This window comes from Gymnogyps californianus, chromosome 2 (assembly GCF_018139145.2).
Source record: "Gymnogyps californianus isolate 813 chromosome 2, ASM1813914v2, whole genome shotgun sequence".
Taxonomy (NCBI): domain Eukaryota; kingdom Metazoa; phylum Chordata; class Aves; order Accipitriformes; family Cathartidae; genus Gymnogyps; species Gymnogyps californianus.
The window spans coordinates 114,681,308-114,705,824 of record NC_059472.1 but is presented as its reverse complement, the minus strand read 5'-3'; the positions used below and the strand labels follow the sequence as shown (position 1 = coordinate 114,705,824).

General features: G+C 42.8%; 2 protein-coding genes across 2 annotated transcripts in view; one reads left to right on the top strand and one right to left on the bottom strand.

Moving 5' to 3' along the window:
- Nucleotides 1-14,626, top strand: part of AOAH (acyloxyacyl hydrolase) — an 86,435-nt gene extending 71,809 nt beyond the window's left edge. Inside the window, exons 18-22 of the mRNA XM_050891947.1 lie at nucleotides 2,346-2,404; nucleotides 2,484-2,543; nucleotides 4,150-4,246; nucleotides 7,982-8,058; nucleotides 14,308-14,626. Of these exons, the coding sequence (XP_050747904.1) occupies nucleotides 2,346-2,404; nucleotides 2,484-2,543; nucleotides 4,150-4,246; nucleotides 7,982-8,058; nucleotides 14,308-14,436 (422 nt within the window). The 3' untranslated portion in view covers nucleotides 14,437-14,626. The remainder of the gene's footprint in view (nucleotides 1-2,345; nucleotides 2,405-2,483; nucleotides 2,544-4,149; nucleotides 4,247-7,981; nucleotides 8,059-14,307) is intronic.
- A 4,068-nt stretch (nucleotides 14,627-18,694) lies between these two features.
- The window catches only part of ANLN (anillin, actin binding protein), a 28,785-nt gene continuing 22,962 nt past the window's right edge, over nucleotides 18,695-24,517 (bottom strand). Inside the window, exons 21-24 of the mRNA XM_050892674.1 lie at nucleotides 23,124-23,210; nucleotides 21,785-21,892; nucleotides 19,544-19,716; nucleotides 18,695-19,150 (exon numbers count right to left, since the gene is read on the bottom strand). Coding sequence (XP_050748631.1) covers nucleotides 19,027-19,150; nucleotides 19,544-19,716; nucleotides 21,785-21,892; nucleotides 23,124-23,210 — 492 coding nt within the window. The 3' untranslated portion in view covers nucleotides 18,695-19,026. The remainder of the gene's footprint in view (nucleotides 19,151-19,543; nucleotides 19,717-21,784; nucleotides 21,893-23,123; nucleotides 23,211-24,517) is intronic.

The window sequence follows — 24,517 nt, the reverse complement described above, 5'->3', positions numbered from 1 at the left end:
GAAAGACTGGTTAGATATTAGAGAAATAAATTTTCTGCCTGCCACTTCCTACGCTACCTACAGGTGTGACGATTGAAACCTCACACCATGTGCAGGCATGTTTTGGGGCGTTCCCTCAGAGTGCAGTTGCCGTAAGGTGCTTTGGGGCAGTGTTTTGAGAGATTTGGAGGCTGCCTTTGGGAGCCTGTCATCTCCGAGTGTGCATGAAACCGTACGTCTGACCGTTAACAGACCACTTGCTCCTTGCCTTCATCCTGTGCCAAGCAGCAAGGAGAAACGTCATCACAGGGGGCTGCATTCATATGCAATGATGTGTGATGTCCATCCTTGGCTAGTCCGACAGCTGTGCCTCTGGGGTCAGTGTGGAAACATTTCCCTGGGGATGTGGGAGGCTGTGGGGTGGGAAAGCTTGGAAGCTGGTTGCAGAACCCCTTCTCTACAAGTTCATACCACCCCGCAGGGGATAAGGAATGTGAAATACTTTATGCAGGTAGCAAAGAAAGTTTTTATGCAAACAGCTGAAGTAAGTCTCTTGTTCTCCAGTCAAGAGTGTGTACAAGGAACCATTGTGGACATTCTGCTGCCAAATTTTAGACCAAAAGCATGTTCTTATTTGTGTTTGGGTAAAGGAGTCTCTTTTGCCTCTGAGCAAGTGGGAAGTTGTTGTCATCTTAGTTCTCATCAGCAAAGAGAGAGAGAAGCTAAATCACATCATTAAAATGGTAGATTACATCTTCAGGTGATTTTGGCAACCACAGGGTACTAGAGCTTTCAGCAGACTCTGTGCCATGGTTTCCCCAAGGTTCCCCAATCATTGCCAGTGGCCCCACAGCTTCTGCGTTATCTACTATGGGTTGTTTTATCCCTCAAAAGTGCTTGCTTCTTCTCAGGAAGTCTGAGGTTTCCATTTCTATTCCTGATACCTTGTCACATTTTTCTCTAATAAGCACTATACTAGTACCAATGAAAACAGAAAAAAGAAAAATAAAAGAAAAATCTTGTTCCTTTCAGGGCAGGGGGAGCCTGTGATAATTGATTTTTAGTCACATAAACACATTTGTTTCCTTGAGTGCATGTTTATCACAGGGATGGTTCCTCTACTGGATATCTAATTATCAGAGACAACATGTAGCATTTTTTGGCACAAGCCAAATCAGGAGTGATTAGCTATAGGACCAGTTGGAAATTTTTCAGAGGGGCTGAGGGAGGGACCCAATTAATCCTAAGCAACACATTTTGCGGCAAGAGATCACTTCTGGCAGATCCTCCGACGGGTTGCGAGCAGGTTTCCCCACTTGGCTGCCAGTCAGGCACGACCAGACGTCGGTCTGGCTTTCTGCCGAATTCCTGTTCCCCCTGACAGCCCATCCCAGGGCCCGATGCTTTCAGGCTACATGGGTCTGGGACATTCCCCAATATCTGGGAGTGACACTAGATCTTTGAGCTCCCCATCTTTTGCTCCCTGGGCAGCTGATACTGCTGCTGGGTGATGGGCAGCTGTAACATAGGCAGGAATCACATCTATATCAGGGAGCTGCTGCAAAGCAACCTGAGGAGCCTGTTTCACTTGGGAGAGATCATACTTTGCAGTTGCCAAAACAACACGAAAAATTGCATATTTCAGCACTGCAAAAATAACGAAGCCTGAGGGGATGATCAGTGCGCTACAAACTCAGAGAACTGAGTAGCCATTTAATTTCCATCTCGGTTGTAGCTACCGAAGAAGCAAAAAAGTTGAGAAAATGGGTAACTTTCTCAACAAGCCAGGCTATTGCATAGTGCAGTGAATTTTAGGGAATGTCAGCTGGGTGTTTGACTTGGTGCTTGAATTTGCTCACCCACACAAGCATATCCACTTCCCTCCGTGACAGCAAAATTGTTCCTCCCTTTTAAGGCTAACCTCTCCAAGGTAAATGCAAAACTCAGAGTGTATACAGGCACCTTCAATCTTCCCTTCAGCTTTGCAACCCCTGCATTTGTTTGGAGGGTGAGAGACACGTTAATGAATAAAATATCAGTCACGCACTTCGGAGATTAGTGCAGGCTGTGATGACTAACCCCGCGTGCGAGGCGAATCACCCATGAAAGGCCAGAGAGGGATGCGGGAGAAGAGAAAGCAGCTTTGCATGCTATGGGGACATGGGTGCCTTAGTGGGAAGGATGCATCAGTGCCACCTCTGTTGCACCCCTGCTCTGGCGGTGGGAGGGTAACCTGGGGGGGAGGTTGGGGCTCCCGGGGTGCCTCTCCCCACTGAGGGGTCTAATGCATGGGAATGCACAGACCTGCAAAATGAAGTTACATTTGGCCATCAGGCAGATGAAGTTTCCCTCTCTGTGCTTTGCAGGGCAGCTGAACAGGGACGTCACGTACAGTCAACTTTATTCTTTCCTCGACTGCCTCCAGGTAAGGTCTCTGGCTGTAGCTTACGAGCCCCCCTTCCTCTTGGCCCGCTGCTAAAGCCCCGCTTCCCATGCCTGCCCAGGTGAGCCCCTGCAGCGGCTGGCTGACCCCCAACGAGACCCTCAGGAACCTGACCTCAGAGGTAAGTCTCGAGGAGGCTGCAACTGGACTACCCTCTTGCACAGACACGCTTCCAGTTTGTCCCTGTGTCTGAGGATATAAGCCTCATATCTCAAAGGCGAGACATCAGCACACTTTTTTCTTCCGAAGGTGGGGAGAGGATGTGGAAACGTCTGTACCCATTCTTTCAAACACCTCTCAGGTTCTGGGAGGCAGCATGGTTAAGTTAGGAGATTTGTAAATGTATTCCCTTTCAAACCTCTCAGCTGCCCCAATTTATTCTCAAGGGATGCGATCTCCCTGAGACAAAACTGTTCGGGTTCATGGTCTTTAAGGAGAAAACGTACCTGATAAGAAAGAAAAAGCTTGTGAATCAAGAAGCTGTGAGTATGAAAAGCCAACTGCATAGATTTCACTGGCAGTGAGGGCAGGCCCTGAGAGCAAGAGCCTTACCCTGTCTTCATTTGGGATTTGTGCTAATCTTCCTCAGACACATTTCTGTGGACTTAATCACCAGATGGTGTAGCCAAGGAGCACCCAGGCTCAGTGCAGGAATGGGAACAGACAGAACAGATATGTCTTAAAACTCACCCTAAAAATCTGGCTGCAGAAGTGAATGCCACATAATATCAGCCACTTACTCCCTTACGGTACAAGCTGATTTTTAATCCCAGCACCCCCCTGCAGCCATATAAAAGAGCCAGTAACCAAATATCATCAAAGGTGTCATCTCTGTGTATAGTTTTATTAATGTTTGCATTCACTAAACAAAAAATATGGCCTTAATTTCACCAAGACTTACATATGTGTTTCATTTTATGTCCTGTCCCTCGACTTCAGAGAAGGCAATTAAGCACATTCCTAAATCTTTGCAGGATTGCAGCTTACATATTTGTAACAACAATACAGAACATACAGTACATGTAACTTCTGTCCATGAACAATTCATATGTCTGCCGGGTATGAATTAATCTTCTTTCTGAGCCCCTGTCTGAAACTAATTGTCTATGTTATTATCCAAACTGCACCATTTAAATATTTAGGAGATCCTGATCTCTGTTAACGGCTGTAGAAATCACACTGGATATATCAGTTAGGTAGATGCTCAATGGAGGTAATTTACTCTGCTGAAAGTAAGAGCAGAATTTGGTCTGGCTAGATAAGTGTTAGCACCCAAAATACAGTAGCGGGAAGGATAATGGGAAAGAAGAATATTTTTCCTGTACAAAAAGTTTCAGTTTTCTTTAAGAGGAATGGAAATGACTGGGCTGCCACTCATCAAGAGACCTCCTAAACCGAGAAATTTGGAATATTTATATAGGCATAGAGACACTACTAAAAGAGGTCTCCAGTAAAATAACCATATGCTGCATTAAACTTATTACATCAGCTGAGGTCTCAGTGCAACCTGCAATGACATACTGCATGGTGAGCTGGGGAGCCCAAAGGCTGGTGGTGCTCCTGCAAGTCTATATTATGATGAACAACCCCATTTCACCTCCTTTCCTCCAGCTAAAAGGGCAACATTAGCTTTCAAATTCCTGACCATGCATCGGTGACAAAAGCTGAATCCACGCAAAGCAGAATGAGTAGCAATGAATCGTCATTAAAGTGCTTGATTTTTGCAGAGAGCTTTACAACTTTCCAATGTCCTGAAAGAAATAGCGAGATCTGAGAATTTTGCCAACTTTGATATTTTCTACATGGATTTCCCACTGAGACAAAGTAAGTTGCTTGTTTCCTGTCTTTCTCACGAAGCATTTAGTCAAGTGCTGGGCTGCTAATATGCTCCTCATATTTTAGCTCTGTACTGGGAGAAGGGCAGCACAGCCAGCCAGCCTAGGTGACCCTGCTGGCAGGGCTGGGGCCAAGGGGGGACCCTTAATGCCATCCCCTGACTTCCCTGGTTGGGGTAACTGTGGACCTCTGCCAAGACAAGACCCCACCACCAGCCTGGGGACCACAACCTCCCCGCTGCTCCCAGCTGCCAGCACCCACAACCCCGGTGCGCAGCACACTGGCCTTTTGCAGTTGGGCGGCAGGGGGTGTTGGTGGTGAGGCGACAGGGACAGCAGATGATCCTCTGCTAAAAATGCCTCCTGCTTGTCTGCTGCAGTTTCTCAGGCTGATGACGAAAAAAAGAAACCTCAAACCTATCCCCATCCATAAGATCTGGTTTTATTTTTGATCATTGCTTTTATAGCGGGTCATCTAGGCTGGAGATGGCATATCTGCAATGGTGAAGGTGGTCTTCATGAGCTGTAGTGTACTACGTCACTGACGGGGCTTCATATTGCCTCCTCTGGGATGAGCAGTGCCTCAGGAAGGAGGACTTTTCTCAGCCAGTTTTCCTGACTGAATAACACAGCCATCCTCTCTTAACTCACTGTTTTCAAAAGTAGAAGTACCTCTCCCAGGAAGAACTGGCTTCTTTCTTAACTCTTCCTTAAGCACCTACCTACTACTGTAACTTTTGACTTGAGGAGCTTACAAAACTCATCCCTCTGTGATCTTAAGTGACATTAGGTAAGCGTGAGCATGAGTGGGCAGTGTCCCTGTGGGGTTGGGCACAGATGCCTGTCCCTCAATCCCTCTCAGATCCACTTCCCTCGTGAGATGTGCGTGGGTCCAGCTTGAGGCATCACCCAGCATCAGCTCAGCTCCATCGCAAGGAGAAACAGACTCTGTCTTTCTTTTTAAAAGAAGGATCAGCATGGGATGAGGGATTGAAGTGGGCAACATATTCAAGTAGTTAGATAGTGATGGGAAGGTAGGAAAACAGCATTTTCCCTGTATCCAGCCTGAACCTCCCATGTTTCAACTTACGCCTGTTGTCTCTCCCCCTCCCACTGTGCACTGCTGTGAAGAGACTGGCCCCATCCTCATCGCCTCCCCGTAGGCTCTTCCCCAGGGTGGACCATCCCCATCCCTCAGCCTCCGTTCATGGGGCAGGAGCTCCAGCCCTGACCACCTGGGGGCCCTCCTCGATGATAGCCTGAATTTTTACGCACCAAAATTAGTATATAATAATTGGAAAAAAACCTGGACTGCATTTCCTTGTTTTTATATTCACATAGAGAGGTAGTTCCATGTTGGTCCTTCTTGAAAAATTTTGCCTGGGGACTATATTTTAAATCCCAGCATGCAGACAGCTAAAACTGGAGACATGAAGGGACAGAAGCACCCTGGCAATACTTCAAAGTGTACATCTCTAACACCTCTCCCCATCAGTGCCTGGCTGTCCTTGGAAGCACGAAGCTGCCGAGGCACCTAAGATTATTGCAAAAATCTCATTTTGCAGCCAAATCCTATCAAAATTCACAAACTTATTTTATCCTACATGACCCAATTCAGGAAGCTGGTTGTGGGTCTCATGCCGACCATACCAAGGAGGAGGTAAAGAAGGGAGGATGGGAGAGGGAGTCTTTCTCTCCAAAACTTTATCTCAGAGAGGTGGGCTCCACTGTCAAGTTTGATATTGTAGCACAGAGTTTTAGGACGTCCAAGTCTCTTTGCGGCTTTTGCCTCAGCTACGTAATATTTAACAAGTCATTAGGATTTGGAACAAAATACCTCCTGGGTAGGCAAATTACTTTAATAAGTTAAATGACTAACTTTAGGTAATTTATTTGCTTTCATGAAAAGAAACATCTTAATATAATTTGCTGTTCTTGATTACATCGCGTTAAATAAATGAGGTAAACAAAATCACACATGCACATACAAACATCAGCTCTGAAAGACACTTTGCAAAGTTTCCTGCAGCCCTGGAGCCAACGATTCGAGCTTGCCATCAGGAAAGCTGTCAGTTCGTGAGTGTGCTCAAAAGTCAGCTAAGGCTGCTGACCTACTTTTCTGGTCTCTTTCTGAAGCAACCGCAAATCCTCCCCTAAACTCTCCAGACATCAAATATTTAGCAGTGGTTGCACACTGTGATGAGTACGTTGATTTCAGGCTGGCCTGGGCATATATATACATAGCAGCTCCCAGCTTTCTTGGAGTAAAATTTGAGTATACTAGCATTTATTCTAGATTTAGATGGACATGCGAGCTCAGATGTTGCCTTTGGCTTAGTGGTTCCTTTAAGAAGTAGTGCAACAAATAGGGGGATAGGGGTTGCTTGTTTTGGCTTTTTCTTGATGTGGATGGGAGCAAGCTCTAGTCTAGTCTAGCCAAGGTAATAGGCACTTTTAAGACAAACTCTGAATATACTCAGTTGGTGGGGATTTGTTCAACTGCTCTAGGATTTTTGGAGGTCAAGTATAATGGTCTAAATTCACCTATCTTGATATAAACCTTACTTATCTTACTCCTCTGCTATTTCTGGCACTGGAACAGTAGTCCCTTTACGAAGTAAAACACAATACACAGCCTCATACTCAACGTATAACATCATATATAAGGAGTTAGGCAAGCTCACTCTGTGCGTCTCTATGTGTGGTCCGTGGTGTAATCTAAGGTGAATCTGTGTTTTGCCCCACACATTGCAAATTTGAAACAAAGCTCCAAGCCCTGTGTCTTGAAACAGGTTACTTTGGGTGTTGACTGAAGCATCTCAAGTAGGTTTCTATAGTCAAAGCAGGAATATCGCCCTTCTGTGAATTCAAAGTCAGTATGGGGACCCAGACATCACTTTTTGACACAATAGCTAGGGTCCAACAAACAGTGGTGAGTCTAGGTCAAAACTGTGGTGCTTGAATGGAGAACATTTTCCTACTGACAGGATGCCTGCATAATGCTATTAAGAATTCTTGATCTGTCATTATAAAAGAAATTATTGAATTTACAGTCTGTTAATGCCATATCCACTAGTCCTATGTTTGATCACTCCACAGCCCTTTTGAAGAGAGAAAGCTTTTTACTTCTCTAATGGCTCTGGGGCTTACAGCACAGCATCATTTGCATTGAATGTCATGCTTATGTAATTCAAAAGGTTATTTTGTTGGAGTTGAAAAAGACCACTCAGAAGAGAAGTAACTGAAAATGACAGTCTATTCCTGCAGACATCAGCCCATGCGAATATTGTGTTACCATCTCTTTCTCTAAAAAGCACTGTTTTCTTTATCTCTCTATTTTTTTGCACTGCTGAAGATGCAACTAAAATGGGAAATGTAAAAGTATTAAATCAGTATTAAATAATTTACAGCTTTACTTGCTACAGCATCCATCTTAGTTGGGAGGGAAAGTGAATTGTTTTACGATCATTTATGTTCAAAGCGCTTTCTTGCATAAATATCGCAGAGGAAAAAAATTAACAATAAAGGCTTAAATACTGCCCCGAGGAGATGGGATTGTACACAATATTGGCTCTGACAACTTTATATGAATTATCATAATCTTCGTGCAGAGCTGTTGTGTGCTTAAAAATACCGGCGGCGCTTTGAGGAAGAGGGGGGTACATCTCCAGGCGGGTGCCTACGTGCTCACCGGTGATAACCCGTCTGCTTACGTTGTTTGCAGCGGCTGAGGAGTGGCGCAAGATGGGAGGTGAGCCCTGGCAGCTGATCGAACCAGTCGATGGCTTCCACCCCAGCCAGGTAAAAACCCGGCCCCCGGATATGGGTGGGAGCAGGCGGGATGCCAGTGCCCGTTGCTGCCCGAGGCACCCGGTCGGCATGCCGCAGGGATGCAGGTTTGGGGGGATTTCTCTTTTAAAAGAGATGATGGCTTTAGCCCCAGAGCAGACACCTCCGTTTCAGCCGGCTGCACTCTGTTCTAACTCCTGCAAGGTCTTCTGCTGCTTTCTTTCACTCATTGACCAGTACCCTGGCCAAACAGGTCTTAAGCCACAAAACCAGATCCTTGCCGTGTAGGCTGGCTACCTGCCTGCTCCAACACCCATGGGAGTTTTGCAGGATCAGGGCAAACGATGCAGCACTGTGAAAACCCGAGAGGCCCCCTCCAGCCTTGCCCCTGCCCTGCAGCCTCCGCGGCCACGGGTTTCCCTGTCACAGCCTGGAACAAAGCTTTCTTTTTGAAGCTATACATTTAAATTGCTTTATGCTCTGCGGCTACATATTATGAAGAACTTTTCTTCTGCTTGCTTGGCCTCCAAGAACGGGTGGCAGGGGAAGGTTTACAGTCAGAAACAAATGAGAGGGAAGGAGAAGCAGCTGCTCCACTCTAAGTCCTTGCTCGGGTCCAGTAACCTAGTGTGAGGTTGCCTGGTTCCCACCTTATTCACTTCAAAGTAGTTTTTTCTGACTCTGTAAAACGCGTGGAGAGAGCATGTTCTGCAATCAGCTACAAGCAAAGCCAATTGGTTTTCTATACGCTAGCTTCAGATTTCAAACGGATACACAAAGCAAAGCAGCAGCCAGTCTTCCCCATACCGCCCTGAGAAAAACTGCGCGCAAGCTGAAATCCCGCGTGCAGCCTGTCGCAGCAATGGCTCACGCCGGCAGGCACAGCCTGGCTGGGGCTCTCCTGCCAGCCGCAACGCCGTCACCCCCAGCCACTAAGCCAACACGGGGCGGTGGGCAGGTCCCGAAAACAAAGACCACTCCTCTTTCCCATGCTTTTCAATCTTGACTCTTTGGAGTAAGAATTAGGCTGGGCTAAATTACGAGGGGACAAATTGCAGGAGGTGGGCGAGATGGAGAGGGACAGCAACAGCAGAGCTGATTTTCCCCTCTCTGCCAGAGGGCTCTGCCCGGCGGCAGCAGCATCGGCTGCTCTCCATCCCATACGCTTAGCAATGGGTCCAGAAGTTTCTCACTAGCTGCTGCTACGAGGGAAACATGCCCTCCAAGCAGCCAGCCCCACTCGCAACATCCCTGCCCTGCCCAGGGGCGCAGGTCTGGGCAGAGGCTGGGAGAAGGAAGAGTGACGTTCCTCAGTGATGTTGTTGTGGTGCATGGTACCAGCTCCGTGCCATGGCGAGAGAAGTTTGGAGAAAGCTGTTGTCTAGGGCACTGCTGCCTTCCTCCATGCTTCCGGCTATGCACTCTCTTCCATCCTGGCATGACCGAGCCATGCAAGCGAACCTCACCATGCCACCCAGCCACCAGCAGTGCCATTTGGCAGCTCCACCTGCTCAAAAGCACGAGGTGAATTTATGGACCGGTTTTATGATGTGAGCTAACACCCTGCATATATTCATTCCCACACCACCATCACCAAATAACCCGATGCAATGATGTCTTGCATGCTGGGAAAGAGCAGTCCATGGAGAAGCACTTCAATGGGCGTACGTTGCAAGCACTGATGGATTCCAACATTTCGGCAGCTTTCCCATTGACTGTGCTGTCAGTTCAGCTAGGGGACACCTGCAGGGGGAAGTCCAAAGGCAAAATACGTGCTTTAGTTGCTATCTTTTATACCCGTGCTGGTCAGCTGGAGCAATACAGTGGCTTGCTTAGCCTTGCCAAGTCAAAAGAGCCACCTGTTCGAAGAGGGACTCCTTCATAGCAGAAATTCCTGCTTGGCTACCACATGGTACCAGGAGATAGCTGCATGAAAGTATGAGCTCACAGCCTGGGGACGTGGTGAAAGTGTGTCTGGGTTTTTTGCTGCAGGCCTTTTGCAAGGAAGCAATTAGAGAAAACTTGGCAAATGAAATGAAAGTGAAAACAGTGATGAAATGAACCCCATTCCCAACCCTGCCATCTGGGCAAACTGTGCAATACGAAGAGCCTGGAGTGAAGGAGAAAAGGTCTTTGCGTTATTTTTATGTCTTACCCTGAGGCTGGCCTGAGGCTTCTTATAACCTCCAGCAACAAGCCACCATGGGAGCCAAGCTTTTCGTCCAGGCTCTTCCCCCATCCCATATCCCACCAGCAGCTGGAAGGTAGCACAGAGTTGAAGGCAGCAAGTATTTATCTTAAAGGTATCCTGCCTAAGCCAAAAGAAAATTACAAAAGGGCACTGAAGGGCAGCTGCAAACCTACACGCAGCCCCTGGAGTGCCAAGCTGCAGGATCCAGCCAAGCGCTGCCATATTTCACTCTCTCTGAACCTGGCATCCTGCAGTGGTTATGATCTCCCCCTCCTGCTGTTAGAATGACGTTAATGCTTTTATAGGTACATTTTCGCTTACAGTCAAGGTGCCAGCTGTAGATATGCCTCACTTCAGGTGAGTTATTGCCCTTCTAGGATTTATTAATTAGCCTTATCCAAACATCCACTGCTTTAAATCCATTTTTCTTTTCCTGCTAGTATACAGAAGTCTGTTATCAACATACCACTATTTGGACTGAGATGTAGCACTCTGCTCCGAAAGAGTGGCTCTCTTAATAAAAAGAAGGGGAAGTGTAAGCAGAGAGTGATATTTAAGAGTACGCTTGAGAGAGATGATAAACAATTCACTCACTCCTCGTACTTCTATTTAAAGTTTTACTTTCTACCAATGTGAATGCCTCTGGCCAGGTACAGCTTTCATACCATATAGAGCTGCCTAGATGGAGAGGATTGATGCCATGCAGCTTGTCAAATGAATGGGGGCTTTTACTTCAATCTCTGCAGCTATTCCCCACATCTCACGTACAGCTTGACAAATAAATACAACAGATAAGACCTAGCCTGGGCATTTCTACTGTATTTTCTCTCTGAAGATCTCAAAGCACTTGACAAATATTCACAAATTTTTGAGTTGAGCAGCACTTCAAAGAAAGCATAAACATTTTAGCTCTTGCCTTCAGATGCGGAGAGACTTTGGAGTTTGGGATACAAGAACTGCAGTGCCCCTGTCTGTCAAGGGTGAGGTGGAAGTGTACCGCGATCCTTAGTCACGGCAGTTATATAGTTATGATACGGCAGTGGGCAGGATAAGCCGGTGTCTGACATCAGCCCCTGGATTTCACCTACCATTTATCTGCTGTCTCTTTAATTAAAAAAAATAATCTGCTGGTACAAACATGGCAGAAGCAGGTGTCAGCATGTATATCCAGTAGTCCAGCCATGCAGGAGGGATGTGGGAGGGAACTGAACCTTCCTAACTGAGGCTTGCGTACTTATCGTTGCAAGGAGATGGAAAGAAAATAAGAAAAAAAGGCAACACTCCTCCTGTCCCATTAGACCTATTCTGTTTTTTCATGCATTGGAAAAAGACTAGGTTAGGACACTCAGGCAGGAGAAACTAGCCCCCATAGTCCCCACTCCAGGCAGTATTTTGTATTTAAAAACCCTTGAAAGAAGGGATAAACACGAAGTGCTCGTTTGTTTAGTCAGGCCCTTACTGCAAATTTCCTGGGGGGGCGAGGGGGGGAAGGGGGTTTCCTGCATGTTTTTATTAAGTTGCAAAACAGAAGGCTGCAAACAAAACACTCATTCTTGGCATAACTGCATTCCTCTTAAGTTTCAAAGCTAAAATTGGGCTCCATGAGGTTTTTTTCCAAAACACCCAGCTCAGGCCATAGATGGAGGAAATTCACACCATTTACTTTTGACACCTAAAAGCAAAGTGCATCACTCAGTCCTCCTAAGTTCCCTCTAGAGCTGTCTGTGAGACACCGTTCCCCAAAGTCTGGCTCAGTAGTCCTTGGAAGAAATCTGACCTTCTCTTCCCATTGACTACAGAGGGAGCCTAGGGATTCTCTTCAGAATCTCTTCCTTACTACAAAATTTCACTGCAAATCCTTGTGAATGCCAGATGGCTTCAAGGACATCCCTTCTCTCTAGAACAGCTGATTGCTTCGTTTGGATGACAGGGCCATGCATTTCAACGGGATCCTGCATAAACATCTTCATTTCTTGCTTTTATGAAGTTACCAGGGAGAACGCGAAAGCCCTGAGCATCACAAACTGGAACCTGAGACACTTGGAAGATTCTTAATGATTATGTACAGGCAGGAAAGCACAGCTTGAGCGTGATTAGCTTCTCCCTTTTTTTCCTTAAGTCATAGCAAAGGACATTCCAGCCAGAAAAAAAGAAAAAAAGCTGAAGTGACGCATACCAGATGAGTTGGGTATTTACACTTTGCTGAGAAGCATGCCCATCGCCAGTTTGGTGCAGAAGGAGAAAACAGATAGCCAGATGCTGCTGAAATAACACAACCACCTCCCAGTCGCAGTCACCCAGAGCTCTATGAAGAATGGGTAATATTTTCTTTAAAAAAATTGCTTAGGGGTTGTCGTCTTCACAAAAAATTGATTGCAAAAAACATATGAATTGTAGCAGGTGTCAAAGCACAAGAGCTTTGGAATTTAAAAAAGACCTATAAGAAAAGTGATTTCTAGAATCATGAACCCTTCTCTGTGCCACACTACTCATCCAGAGTAAATTATCAAAATCATCAGGACCACATGAAATGATGTCTGAGCAGGACCTACATAATTTAGGGCAGTCTAAGCACATATGCCTTAAATTGCAGTCAGCAGTAGTCTGAACACTATAGAGCATACCTCCAGTGATACCTTCGCAGAGGGTGCACCATGCAAAGACAGCAGGGTTTTTTAAACCAACCAACCAACCAACCCACCCTGCTAAAAAAAATATGGAAGGCTTAGAGACTTGTGACGGATGTTTGGAGACTACCATGCCAGAATGGGCCACTCTGACAGAAATGGGTCTCAGCCCTGGCAGCCATAGGGTGTCCCAGAATGACCATGTTTGGTCACATTAGATATTGGGACCAGGAGAAAACACCCTATCTCACAATCTTCCCTATCCCTCTCCCCTGCCCCAATTCCTCCATTAGCTTAACGAGACCTTGAGTGACCAGAGTCTAAGAGCTTCCACCCCACAAATGTGTCTTTTTGTACATGAGCTCTGAATAAAAGAAGGTTTTTGTCTCCCAGCCCATCATTACAGCTTCTCTCGAAAGCACAGGATTTAAAAAGAAGCACACAAAAATTCCTCAAAGGCTCCAGTCTGTTCCCAAACTCCGAAACAACAGTATTCAAATAGTTTTATTCTGTACACCCATCTTGGCCCCCCCAAAAAAGGCTTTGTTACCCCTATTTAAACCTCATAATTACAATCAACGTCAGAGTGAGTTTTAGGGTTGAAAGTAAAGTTACTATATAAGCAAAATATAATTGTAGGTCAGAATTTTTAAAAAAAAGTGTTAGCAGGGTGTGAAAACTTGGTTAAAGGAGAATCAGGCTGTTCTCTCTTCCCTTTGCTGCTACCCTTGATGATTTTCACCCTGGCAATACAGCAGATACAATTTCTCTTCGGTGCATAACTTCTGGGGCAAAAACCTGTATGAAAGCTGGAGCGGTTCTGATATTGAGGAGAAAAGCTATTTTACCGCTTCTGCAGGTCTCATGGAAAAACGCTCTGAAGACAACCAGCAGCAGGTGCACACTTAGAGCATCAGAGCTGGGTAGTTTTGAACCTAGATATAATTGGGCCTCTTTTTCCTCAACACCCGTGGTTTCCTTACAGGATAGCAGAGAGAATACGTATTAGAAGTATCAGAGGCATTTAGGAGCATGAATTCCTTTGGACTTGCAAGAGTTTTATGCATTTTATCCAAGCAGTGCTTTTGAAATACTTTCAAAATGTTTGGGGGGGGGCGGGGATAAAATCAGACTCTAGGGCTTTTGAATAGTTTATGGACCAGGCGTCACAGGCATCAGAAAGTGGTTGGAGACCACCACATCATTAGACCGAATGACTGGTCAGGGAGGTGCAGATGTATGGTCCTCTCCTTATTTTTACTGTTCAGAAGGATTTTCCCCTGTTCAAGCAGCTGGAATGGGGTATTTTCTTTCGTTAGAGGTTACGGTCCATCACAAGGCTATACAGGGGAGTCTTCTTTACGGTGGGGTCTCCTAAATGCTGGCATGAAACAACCACGTTACAGAGGCACAAGAAATTGATAGTATTTGTGCTGTTTGCAGATTGCTGCAGCCCTTGGAACAAGCATTACCTGGCAGAAGGCGCTACATGAATGGCCTCAAGTGCTTGGAAAGGAGAATCCATTCAACGACCAGATTGAAGCTATATTCAAAGATCAAGGTGGACACTGACTTCCAAACTGCTGGAGCCCTCACGTGGTTTACGGTGATGCTTCCCAGTGCATTCCGCGAAACAAGATGATTAAAGACACACACAAAAAAAGGGGGAGGGCAAGTTATCAGAGCCAGTAGCAGTGGACATAACACAACAGCATTCTTTTCAGTTTGTATCTCACCTGCACAAGTAGGCTATGCTTTTTCTGTGGAGCTACAAAAATAAAAATCAAAGGGTACCTGCCAGCTAGACCATTTATTCTACTGGTTTGAAAATCTGTATGATTTTTTTCCGTATATAGTGAACTCCTAGCCCTACCTCATTTTTTTTTTCCCTGCAGAACATTATTTCTGGGCTTTCCATTTGTAGTGTTTCAACGGTTAATTTGATCCCAAAAGGGGCCGGGGGGGGAACCCCAAACTTGTTATGTTGCTATAAATTGTGTGTATGTAATTGCCCTGACTGTCAATACATTATTTAGCTGCTATTTGCTTATTAAAATGTGCCAGGAATAACAAGGCGCTAGAATTTTGATTTGCCAGGCAGCATCAGTGCAGGCTGACTGAGCACAGGTTCTCTTCCCCCCATTGACAAGGTAGTAACTTGACAACCCTTCGTGTGTTTAGAACAGGTTGCTTTTTCAACCTTTAATACTTCTTTGCTCTTTTGCTTCCTAACAAGTATGATATACCCAGTCCCGTATCTTTTACAGGCACAACCTAGGGAATCACTGAAGGTACTGGGCAGCCCTGGCCTGCTCTACCTCATACACAGACTTGAAGGCTGAGAATTACTAGTAGTTTTTTCATCAGCTTATCCAGTGCTCTTAGCAGAATAAATAAATATTAAAAAATTAGAGACAGCTCTACCCTACTCGCAACCTTACTGGTGGATGAAGGGATCGGACAGCATAAAATGGCATTAATTACAGATGGAAAAAAATCTGGTAAACAGAAAGTGTTAACATGACATGACTAAAACCCGTCCAAGGTAGACTCACCCCGCTCTTTGTTCTGAACACACCCCTTGCGTAAGGCTGCGTCACCCATGAGCCAGCTCTTAGGCTGCGGTCCAAACTAAAGGAGATGGCCTGGCTCTGCGTATGGACCTTAGCACAATGGCCACGGCTGTAGAAGATGCATCCGCTCAGTATTTTGAATAGGCAGAGGATGACTTGGCTAACGCTCTTTTGATTGAAGCACATATTATTGACATCCTAGATCCTTTCCTTTTTTTTTTCAGAGTACAGTCAATGCCGCATCTTTTATTAAGACAGAAATTCCTTTGGGACAACTGCTAACATTCAAGTAAATATTCCAGTCACCTACTTTAGGAAACCAAAAGGGAATACATTCCTTAATTGAATGATACTTACTAATAAGGCCCCAATTCATTCAAGGCATTTAGATGTTACCAAAATATCCAGTCTCCCAAGAAACCATTTCAACTCCACAGAGGCATGCCTGAGGAAGACTGTTTAGCATTAGAAGGAAAAGGAAATCTACCTGCTTCCTGTACAAATTCTCTCCACCAAACAGCATAACATTTGATGCACACTGGCCAGGGTAGAACACCTTCTAACTATTTTTTATTACCTATTCAGGCTTCCTATCTTTCATTAAAAACAACACAAGGACAGAAACAAGTGCATCCACGTGGTTTTACTACGGACCAAGTACAGCACAGACAATAATTACAGAATATCAGATAATTTCCTCTACACCAAAATACAGAAATGTGCCAATTAAAAGGGGGAAGGGAACAGTATGTGTTTAGAAGCCAAATTTTCAGGCAATCTCATTGCAAATTATTGTATTTCATTTGAGGTTGGGATTTAATAACACCAATTAGGAGTTCTACAAGCTAGTAAAACTGAAACTTCCTCAGCTAAAATAAGCTTCATTGCCCAGAGCAAAGCATTTTCCATTTATAGACTTTCTTATTAGTGAACATCTTGAATTTCTGAACAATGGGGGGGAAAAAAAAAAGCTTTCTTATAAAATTAGAACAGCATCTTCCCAAAGACGACCTGAAACCCCCACAGCTGAATCCCAAAGCAAAGCTCTCAGATTTGCCCAGTATAATTGCTCCGTGTGTGATACGGGGTCTCTGAGGGACTTCATGAAATGGGCTTGCCACTGGCTGAAGGAGCGCTAGCCGAACCGTATGTCCTCACGCCTCAGAGGCAAGCTCTGCAGTTCAGAATTAGGCTGTATGCAGAAACTTGATTTGTAACTAATGCAGCAACCATTTGCAAATAAAGATGAATTTTGGGCCTGTTAAGCCGTCAGCTTTTACAACCACTGTCTCTCTCTATTATTTCAAAGAATGCAAAAACCAGCTGAAGATCTGCACCCCCAACCATCAATCACTTAGCAGTACCACTAAAAATAAATGTCCTATATTTAAAGAAATGCTGCTGAAAAAGCTTACTTAGTCTAAAGCAGTAACCGACTGTGAATCCTAGTCTATTCCATTAGTTTAACTGTCTCCTGGTGCTTAGATTGGTTGAAGGTGACAAATGCACGGGGAAGAGAGAAATAAACAGGAAAAAAAAGTTTCTCTTGGAAAGCTAGGTATAGTTCCATGAAATTCAAACTTTATAGCAGTAAAGATTTCTAGAAGGAATGGTCTACCAAGGTCTTTTTTGGGGGAGAGTTAGCCTAGAACTCACCATCCAGGTCAGCTTTTCTAACTTACATCACCTGTTACACTTTACACCTTTCCTCAATGAGGATAATTTTTCACCTTGGGTGATGAACAAACACAGGAGATTCTACAATGGATAATAGCCCAGTTAGCCTAAATAAAAATACATCATTCCCTTAGATATATCCAGTTCCATTCTTAACATCTTTCTATGGACTCATCTCATAGTTTTATATTTAATGATTTTTGTTAACATCCACTTGGAAGTTTAAGTAGACAGCCTACTGTGTATCTGCAGATGAAATTTGCTCTTCCACTGTCCATGTTGTATTGCTACTCTGCTGCAGTGTCTCTATGAGAAGAAAAAAAGAACCATCTCTCCTCTTCATACTTGACGAACTGTTGGTGTCTGGCAGCTTCTACGTTCACCTATGTTCCAAGCAGTTCATGGTAACTGCCCATGGACAATCGGGCCTCCCACTACAAAATTTGGTGCTAGCTACCCCCGAGGCATCACATTATCTTCCCAAATCAAGTTGTATTTTGGGATATGCATACTGAATAGAATCCTTTCTAAAACATTGTGTGGAGTTCAGCTTTTCTTCTTCAGCCTACAATTTAGTATCTCAAATGCATAGATGACATTACGAAAAAAGCAGAAGGTGTCTTATTCTTTATTTTAAATGAATAAAATAAATCTCAATACATAGTTTGGAAATATTTAAAGACATCAGAAAAAGAAAACTAGATTTAAAAGCATGTACAAAAGTGGCAGGATGAAAACAGTATAAGCTAACAGAATTTAGTGTTTCAAGTGTGAATATATAACAGCAAAAGCATTTAAGTATTCCACTATTGCATTCACAATAGTGAAGTAATGAGATAGTATTTCACTAAGCCCAGTGAAAAGCTGTGAAAATTGCAAGTTTTAACTGAGAAGTTTTGCCATTTTAATGATGGGTCTGAAGTACTGTTTTTATCTGCATTTATGGACATGTCTATAAGGGGAAGGAAGACCCATACTTTTGGCCAGCGGAGTATTAGTTGGTACATAGCAGCTTTGTAGTGTCTTTAAAAAGAAAAAAAAAAAGGCACTTTTACAACCTATTCCTGGTTCTCAAATGGAGGCGAATTCTAGCTTGTACAAACCATGAGTCCTAGGAAATACTGACATATATAAGCCTAAACCTAGTTTTTTTCTGTTTGTTTTTTTTTATAGCAGTCCTAACAAAAATATTCAAGACCTTTCATTTCTATCAAAGTGCAATATACTTCATACATAATTCCACACCTGTAAACCACATTATACATGCCATGCGCTTATCCATACCAGTTTTTATGAGAAATTGCAAAAGAAGTATGAATATATTGTGCATGTCTTTTGTTCTGACCACAAGTACACGGTGCAAGCGAGAAATACCTATATTGCATGTTGCAGAATGAGATTTACTAGTAACTTCTATGCCTGATCATTACAAAAAAAACCCCGACAAATCCTCCAGTATTAAATCTTGTGCTTCAGCACCATCCTTGTTAGAGAACTCTGAGCTATTGTTTTTTTCAGGGAGCTGAGTTATCTAGTAAGCTTGTTTTTTCACTAGCTTGCCCCCCCCCTTCCTGCCCTGAAGTGTGATTTCCTGCAATAATTTAGTTGTTTAAAGAAGAGAACGTACTCAGCTAAAAAAGACTTCAAAAAGGAGTTACATAAATATTTAGCACATTTAGAAACAGCTAATTGCTTCCTACCATACTCAAAAGCTAGGAAGTAAAAAAGTTTTAAAATTCTTAAAGTGAAATAAAAATACTGCATAACATAGTCCTGTATAATGTTAAATACTCTCTCAAATTTAAAGCATAAGTGACCCAGAGGACTTCTCACGTTTTCATTTAAGTTCTTTTTTTGTGTAGTTCTTGCAGGTTTTTGCATACATATTTTCTTCGTATTTCTCTTCCAGAGTTTAAAGCTTTCCAATAGGTTTGTAGCAGGCATCAGGCTGCCACATGCGAAGGTCAACAAGGACTTGGTTGAGCTTTTGCATCCAAAGGCTACGCTCTTCTTTAGTATCAGCAGACAGCCAGTTCCTAAAAGGCAAAGAATCCAATGGATTAGACATGTCTTTCTCCGCCTCTACTTAGTTATTCTGAAAAATGTCAAGCTGATCATCCATGGAAGCCCACATAGCAGGGGAAAAAAATAAGTCAAATATTCCACAATCCTGCTACCAAGCTACCTGGCATTTCCACTTCTGAAAAAGTTGAGTTCTTTGTCCTCAGAAGACTGAAACGGGACAGTAAGACAAAAAAGGACTAAAAGTGAACCAAACAGTTCAAGTGTCATCCCAAAGTCTTAGCATTTAAATGAGCTTTGCATTGGCATGTTGAAGTTGTAAAGCTCCTATGTTATTAAAACTATCGCTTGAGGCAAAACACCCCTCCCACACACATCCCACAACCTTCATGATTTTATCCACTCACTTTGTAACACAGAGTGTGTCTCTGCATTGGCTGACAAGAGTCTCTCTGTCATCCTCCCTCTGAGGTCGGACAGTTATTAGTTCAAAAGTGTTGGGACGGGCACAGAACTCCCTGTTGGCAGGTTCAATCTGATGATTAGTGCAGTTAGCCAAGTTTATCCGGCCCAAAGGATGCTGAAAGTGAAGTTAGTTCACCAGTCAAGAATACTGCAATCAAGAGTAATTCTGAACAACATATGCTTTGACAATTTTTGCTGTATTAAGTAAACCCCCCCGCCAAATCAAATCCCAAAGAGGGATTCCAGTTTTCGCATTTAAGAGCCATAGCTGAAGCAAGATAATATAGACAATGGAACATGCCCTGCTCAGCCACATACAATACAGCTAACAAATCCATCCCTTACCAAAGGCTTAGGCTCCAGAAAGATATATCCCCACCCCCCTTTTCTTTATTCCTTAAAAAAAAAAAAAAAAGCTTTAACTATCAAATTCAAGAGAACTTCATAATAAAATCCAAACTGATAGAGTAAACCCTGTCAAAGCCTATAGAAAACAAGCACTTTAGGGATGCTTGCGTCATTCTTGTCAAAGCCTATAAGCATATGGATTCATATTCAAACATGCAGCTAAGGCACCCAAGTGCTGAGTGCAGCTGCTTTAGCTCCCTCTATAGTCAATAGCTAGACCCCTTCAAAGAGCATGTCAAATTTCAAGGCAGTTACCTCTTTCTGCTGACTATAGCCAGAGGCTCAGCTGTATGCCTAAAGTTAGTTACAGACCTTGGCTCTGATTCTTCACACCTACAGAATACCTCATCAGGGAAACATCACAAGCTGCTCTTGGCTTGGAGAAGAGTTTGCTATTTATTGGGCATGTTCATTATACTATTCCATAGATAGTTAAAATAACCTAAGTTACAGGAAAAAAAAAAGGATAGCTCCATTTCAAGGAACATTAAGAAACAGGTTGCATGTTGGTGATTATGTACAGCCATGGGAAATTTATTTTTAAAAAAAACATTCCATGATTTAAAGCAATCATTGCCCAATACTGATATTTCTGAGCTACATCTATCTCTGCATGATAGAACAGATATAGTAGGGGTAAGGGGAGGCATTTAATAAAGATAGAGTTTAATATTGCTGTAGATGATAGTATATCAAAAGAATATAGCTGACCCTCTCAGAATGATAGTGAAACAAGTCTAGAAGATTTTAAAGAACAGAATCCGGAAAACAAACCAAAGCTTGCTTCTTGCAGACAAAAGCAGAATGGGAATCTTTTTCTTGCTTAACTCAATTTTTTTGCCTATCTTCTATTACAGTAGGCAGAGATTTTTCCCTCTCTCCTGGCAGGGAAAGAAAGTACATTGATATATTTTGGCAATGTCAACTATCAGCATATGGTCTTCCTCTGTTAGCAGGGAAGAAACTAAACTCAGGCATCTGGATTGGCACTGAAGACCCAAAAGGACCAGAGTTTGCCACAGAGTTTGGGAAAGAAAGTGTTCTGCCAACAAACAAGCAAGTGTTTAATGGTAAATTGCTTAAGTGAGTCAGAAAAACCCTCTTGAAAGCAGTCTTTAAAAGGACCTGGAAATATTTCAGTACACACTGCAAGAACAGGCTAAGGAGACAAGAAGGTTCACCTCAGTGACAGATGAACCTCTGATTTATCTTATTAGGCAGACAATAACTTAGGTTTCCGTGAGAACCATTTAAAAAGCACCAGTTTCAGCTATAACATGGAGCTGCAAGAAAACAATGACTGCGAATAAGATAGTCCATAGTTACAGCTATGCTTCTGCAATATAGAAGGATTGCCCACTCTAGCTCTTTACCATATTAAGTTTTAGAGTCATCATTCTGTCTAAAACTTAAGGCAACTCGATACAGTCTGCTTATTAAGCTGTACCAGTCTGATCAATTTCAATTAAATAATTATTCATTTGACAAGCACAATGGAAAGCCTTAAGACTAAAGGGGAAATTAAATATGGATCTTCCTCCACTTTTCCCTTTTCCTGCTAGATAAAGTGGTCAGTTTCTAAGTTTGCTCTGATTTAGGTCAGATTTATGAAGACAAGTCCCCTCCATTCCCCAAGGAAACTTTATGAGCTTGAATCTCATGCTTTGAATATACTTACCTGTTTTAAGCCTAAATGTTACTGTCATTAAAAATAAACAGCTAGTTGTGTAGGGTACTACAGAACTTTAGACTTGAGATTTATGAAACAGCATTACCTTTCGTTTTTCATCATCTGGGTATGTCCAGTAAGATATACAGTTCCCAGACAGCACACACCAGCGCCTATGCCATGCTCCAAATCCACTAACATCCTCAAACATAGTCTTAAAAAAAAAAAAAAGGGGGGGGGTAACATTATACCTTGAGCTTCGTCTGTACTCAACTATTCTTCTACCAGAATGGTTCTGCAAGTACAACCCTTCATAGGAGTAAACATAAGAGAAGGAAAAAATATATACTGGGAGAGACTTCTATTAGTACAGTATATTTTCCAGATAGCACAGAAAATGGTCTTACACTATCATTCTCAAGTTTGCAGCCTTTTGCTCAAAATGCACCTATCACTGCTATTTCAAATTACCAGTTTATCATGTTGACAGTGGTAAGCTTTCCCATTATTTTAAGATAAAGGGATCCCTCTTGAACTTGTACAGAACTTTTTTTTCCAATTAATTTGTGTGTTGTGTTTTTCACTCTTCACAATTCAGATTATAATTTTTAATGGTGCAGGGAGTTTCCAAACCCTTACTCTGAAAAAATTTAATATGTATGTACACCATTCTTCAGGTTTTACATGTTGTATAGTAGAAGTAAACTAGGACTTTCTTAAATCAGTACACAAAAACATGGGAAAGCAAATACCATAAGCATGTGAAATGTTTGCATCTAATGAAATCTGTTCAACTTCAATTAAGTAAAGGGAAAGGAGACAGAAACTCTGATTTCCAAAAACACCAAAATAACAGCAAATGTTAATGTCTTGCTGAAGTATTTTCCCAGCACATTTACTGCCATCTGCTGGACATAGGCTCAACAGCTCCATCTATTAGGCCCAAGTATCAGCTGCGTTTTCTGGAGTCCAGTTTTAGAGAGAACTGCTCAAGATGTTTCTCAAAAAATACTGTTGCTTCCTTGTAAGTCAAAGTCTGTGAACACAGGAGGGGGGGGGGGGAATCTTTTGCTAGGGAGAATTTGGTTTTACTAGACAAAAAAAAGTCCAAGATGTCCTGTAAAAGTTTCTGGCAGAGAAATTAGCATCTCATCTCACATCACAGATTATAGCAAGAGAAGGTTAACTGAAATTCAGAATAACAAATGAACAGTGTTTAGAAGAAAAAGATATACAAAAGCCTAAAAGGTAGCTTTAATTTAAGCATGTTTAGAAGATAAACTAGGAAAGTTTTGCGGTCTGGTTCAGGGGGGTGGGGGTGGGTGGAAATCAAGCCTGTTTTAAGCTTCACAATCACTACAAATACATGTGTGAAGTTAAAAAAAGTGAGTACATTTAATAGGACCTGTAATTTCCGAGGAAGGAATTTGAAGTGAATACCTTACCAAGAACCCTTTCTCCTCCACAGAGGAGTCCACTTGGCATTTTAACTTTAGATATATATGACCTTCCAAAGGAGACAAAAAGGGAACCTGCAAAAAGTAAAACAATTAGACATTTAATTTTGACACCTCTCAACTCTACCAGTTCAAGCAAGCCACCCGCACCAGGATGTTAGCACTGTCTTGTTCTTAGGAGCTAAGAAGCAGTCAGTCTCAAGCAAGATAGTAATCATTTTTTGTTTCAAGTTCATTTAGAAGCTTTTCAGGACTTATTTGCTTATTAGTTAGCTCAGCACATATGCACAAACATGCTTCTATCTAGAAAAACAGGCACTCCAAGCACGGTTAAAAACAACACAAGGCACCAGTCCACATCCTGCAAGTTTCTGCCTCAGTTTGACATTAAGCTCTTTGGAAAATACCAAAGCGGGCTTAAACAGGATTGGTACTTGAATGCCATAACCATTTTTGGCAGATATTGATGTAGCAGTGCCTACTCAGATAAATATTTGTATAAAAAACCTAGAAGGGGAAAAAGTAATGAAAACAGTTTTTCTCAACTGGCACTCAAGGTGTTGAAGACTTATGTTAAGTCATTTCTAACAAAAGAGGTTCCAAGCCCTATCTTCTACCTCTGGGGGGGGGGGAAAGGCAGCTCAACTACTGTATCAGAGGTTGGTTAAATGGTTATTTGATATTCAAGAGTTTTGAGGAGGAGCATGCAACAAGGACTGCCTTTGGACTTCCCCACATAGCAATCCAATCCCCCGCACATAGCAACCCATTACATTGAGTGCTCCCACCACTACTGTCAAGAAATCACATCCCTTTTTTTTCCACAGGGAAACTAAGAGACAAATTGCTAATTCAACAAGCAAATGATGATCTGCAGGGCATTCTACACACTATATTTTGTTGCTAATCTGAATAAGCAATACCATAAGAATCTTGCAAAAAAAAAAATCAGAAACATCAGTACTTTATCTTACTAGAAAAAACAGAAAGGTTGATGGTGCTGCTCAAATACAAAGAACCATTTGCCAGGGAATAGGCATGTGTACACAATAATGAAGTAGCTTTTAGAGCCATGGAATCAATGTCAATCAAATACAATTAAGTTTTGCTAGTAGTTAAGATGAACAAGAGTAATCCTCAGTAGTTAAAAACGTACACCTGTAGGCCTCAGTAAACCCTGCAGAACACTGAAACAGATGTTATGGTTAGAAATTGATTGCCTTTGAATTGTAGGCATATTGCAGCTTCCTCCCAGACATGATACACATTTGCACAAGTAGGTGATCAAATCTTTTTTACGTTAGATCTATTCAACTAAGCATGCATGCATGGCTTGCTCATGTACTTGGCCCTACAGTATAGCACAGCAAAATTTTGAGTAC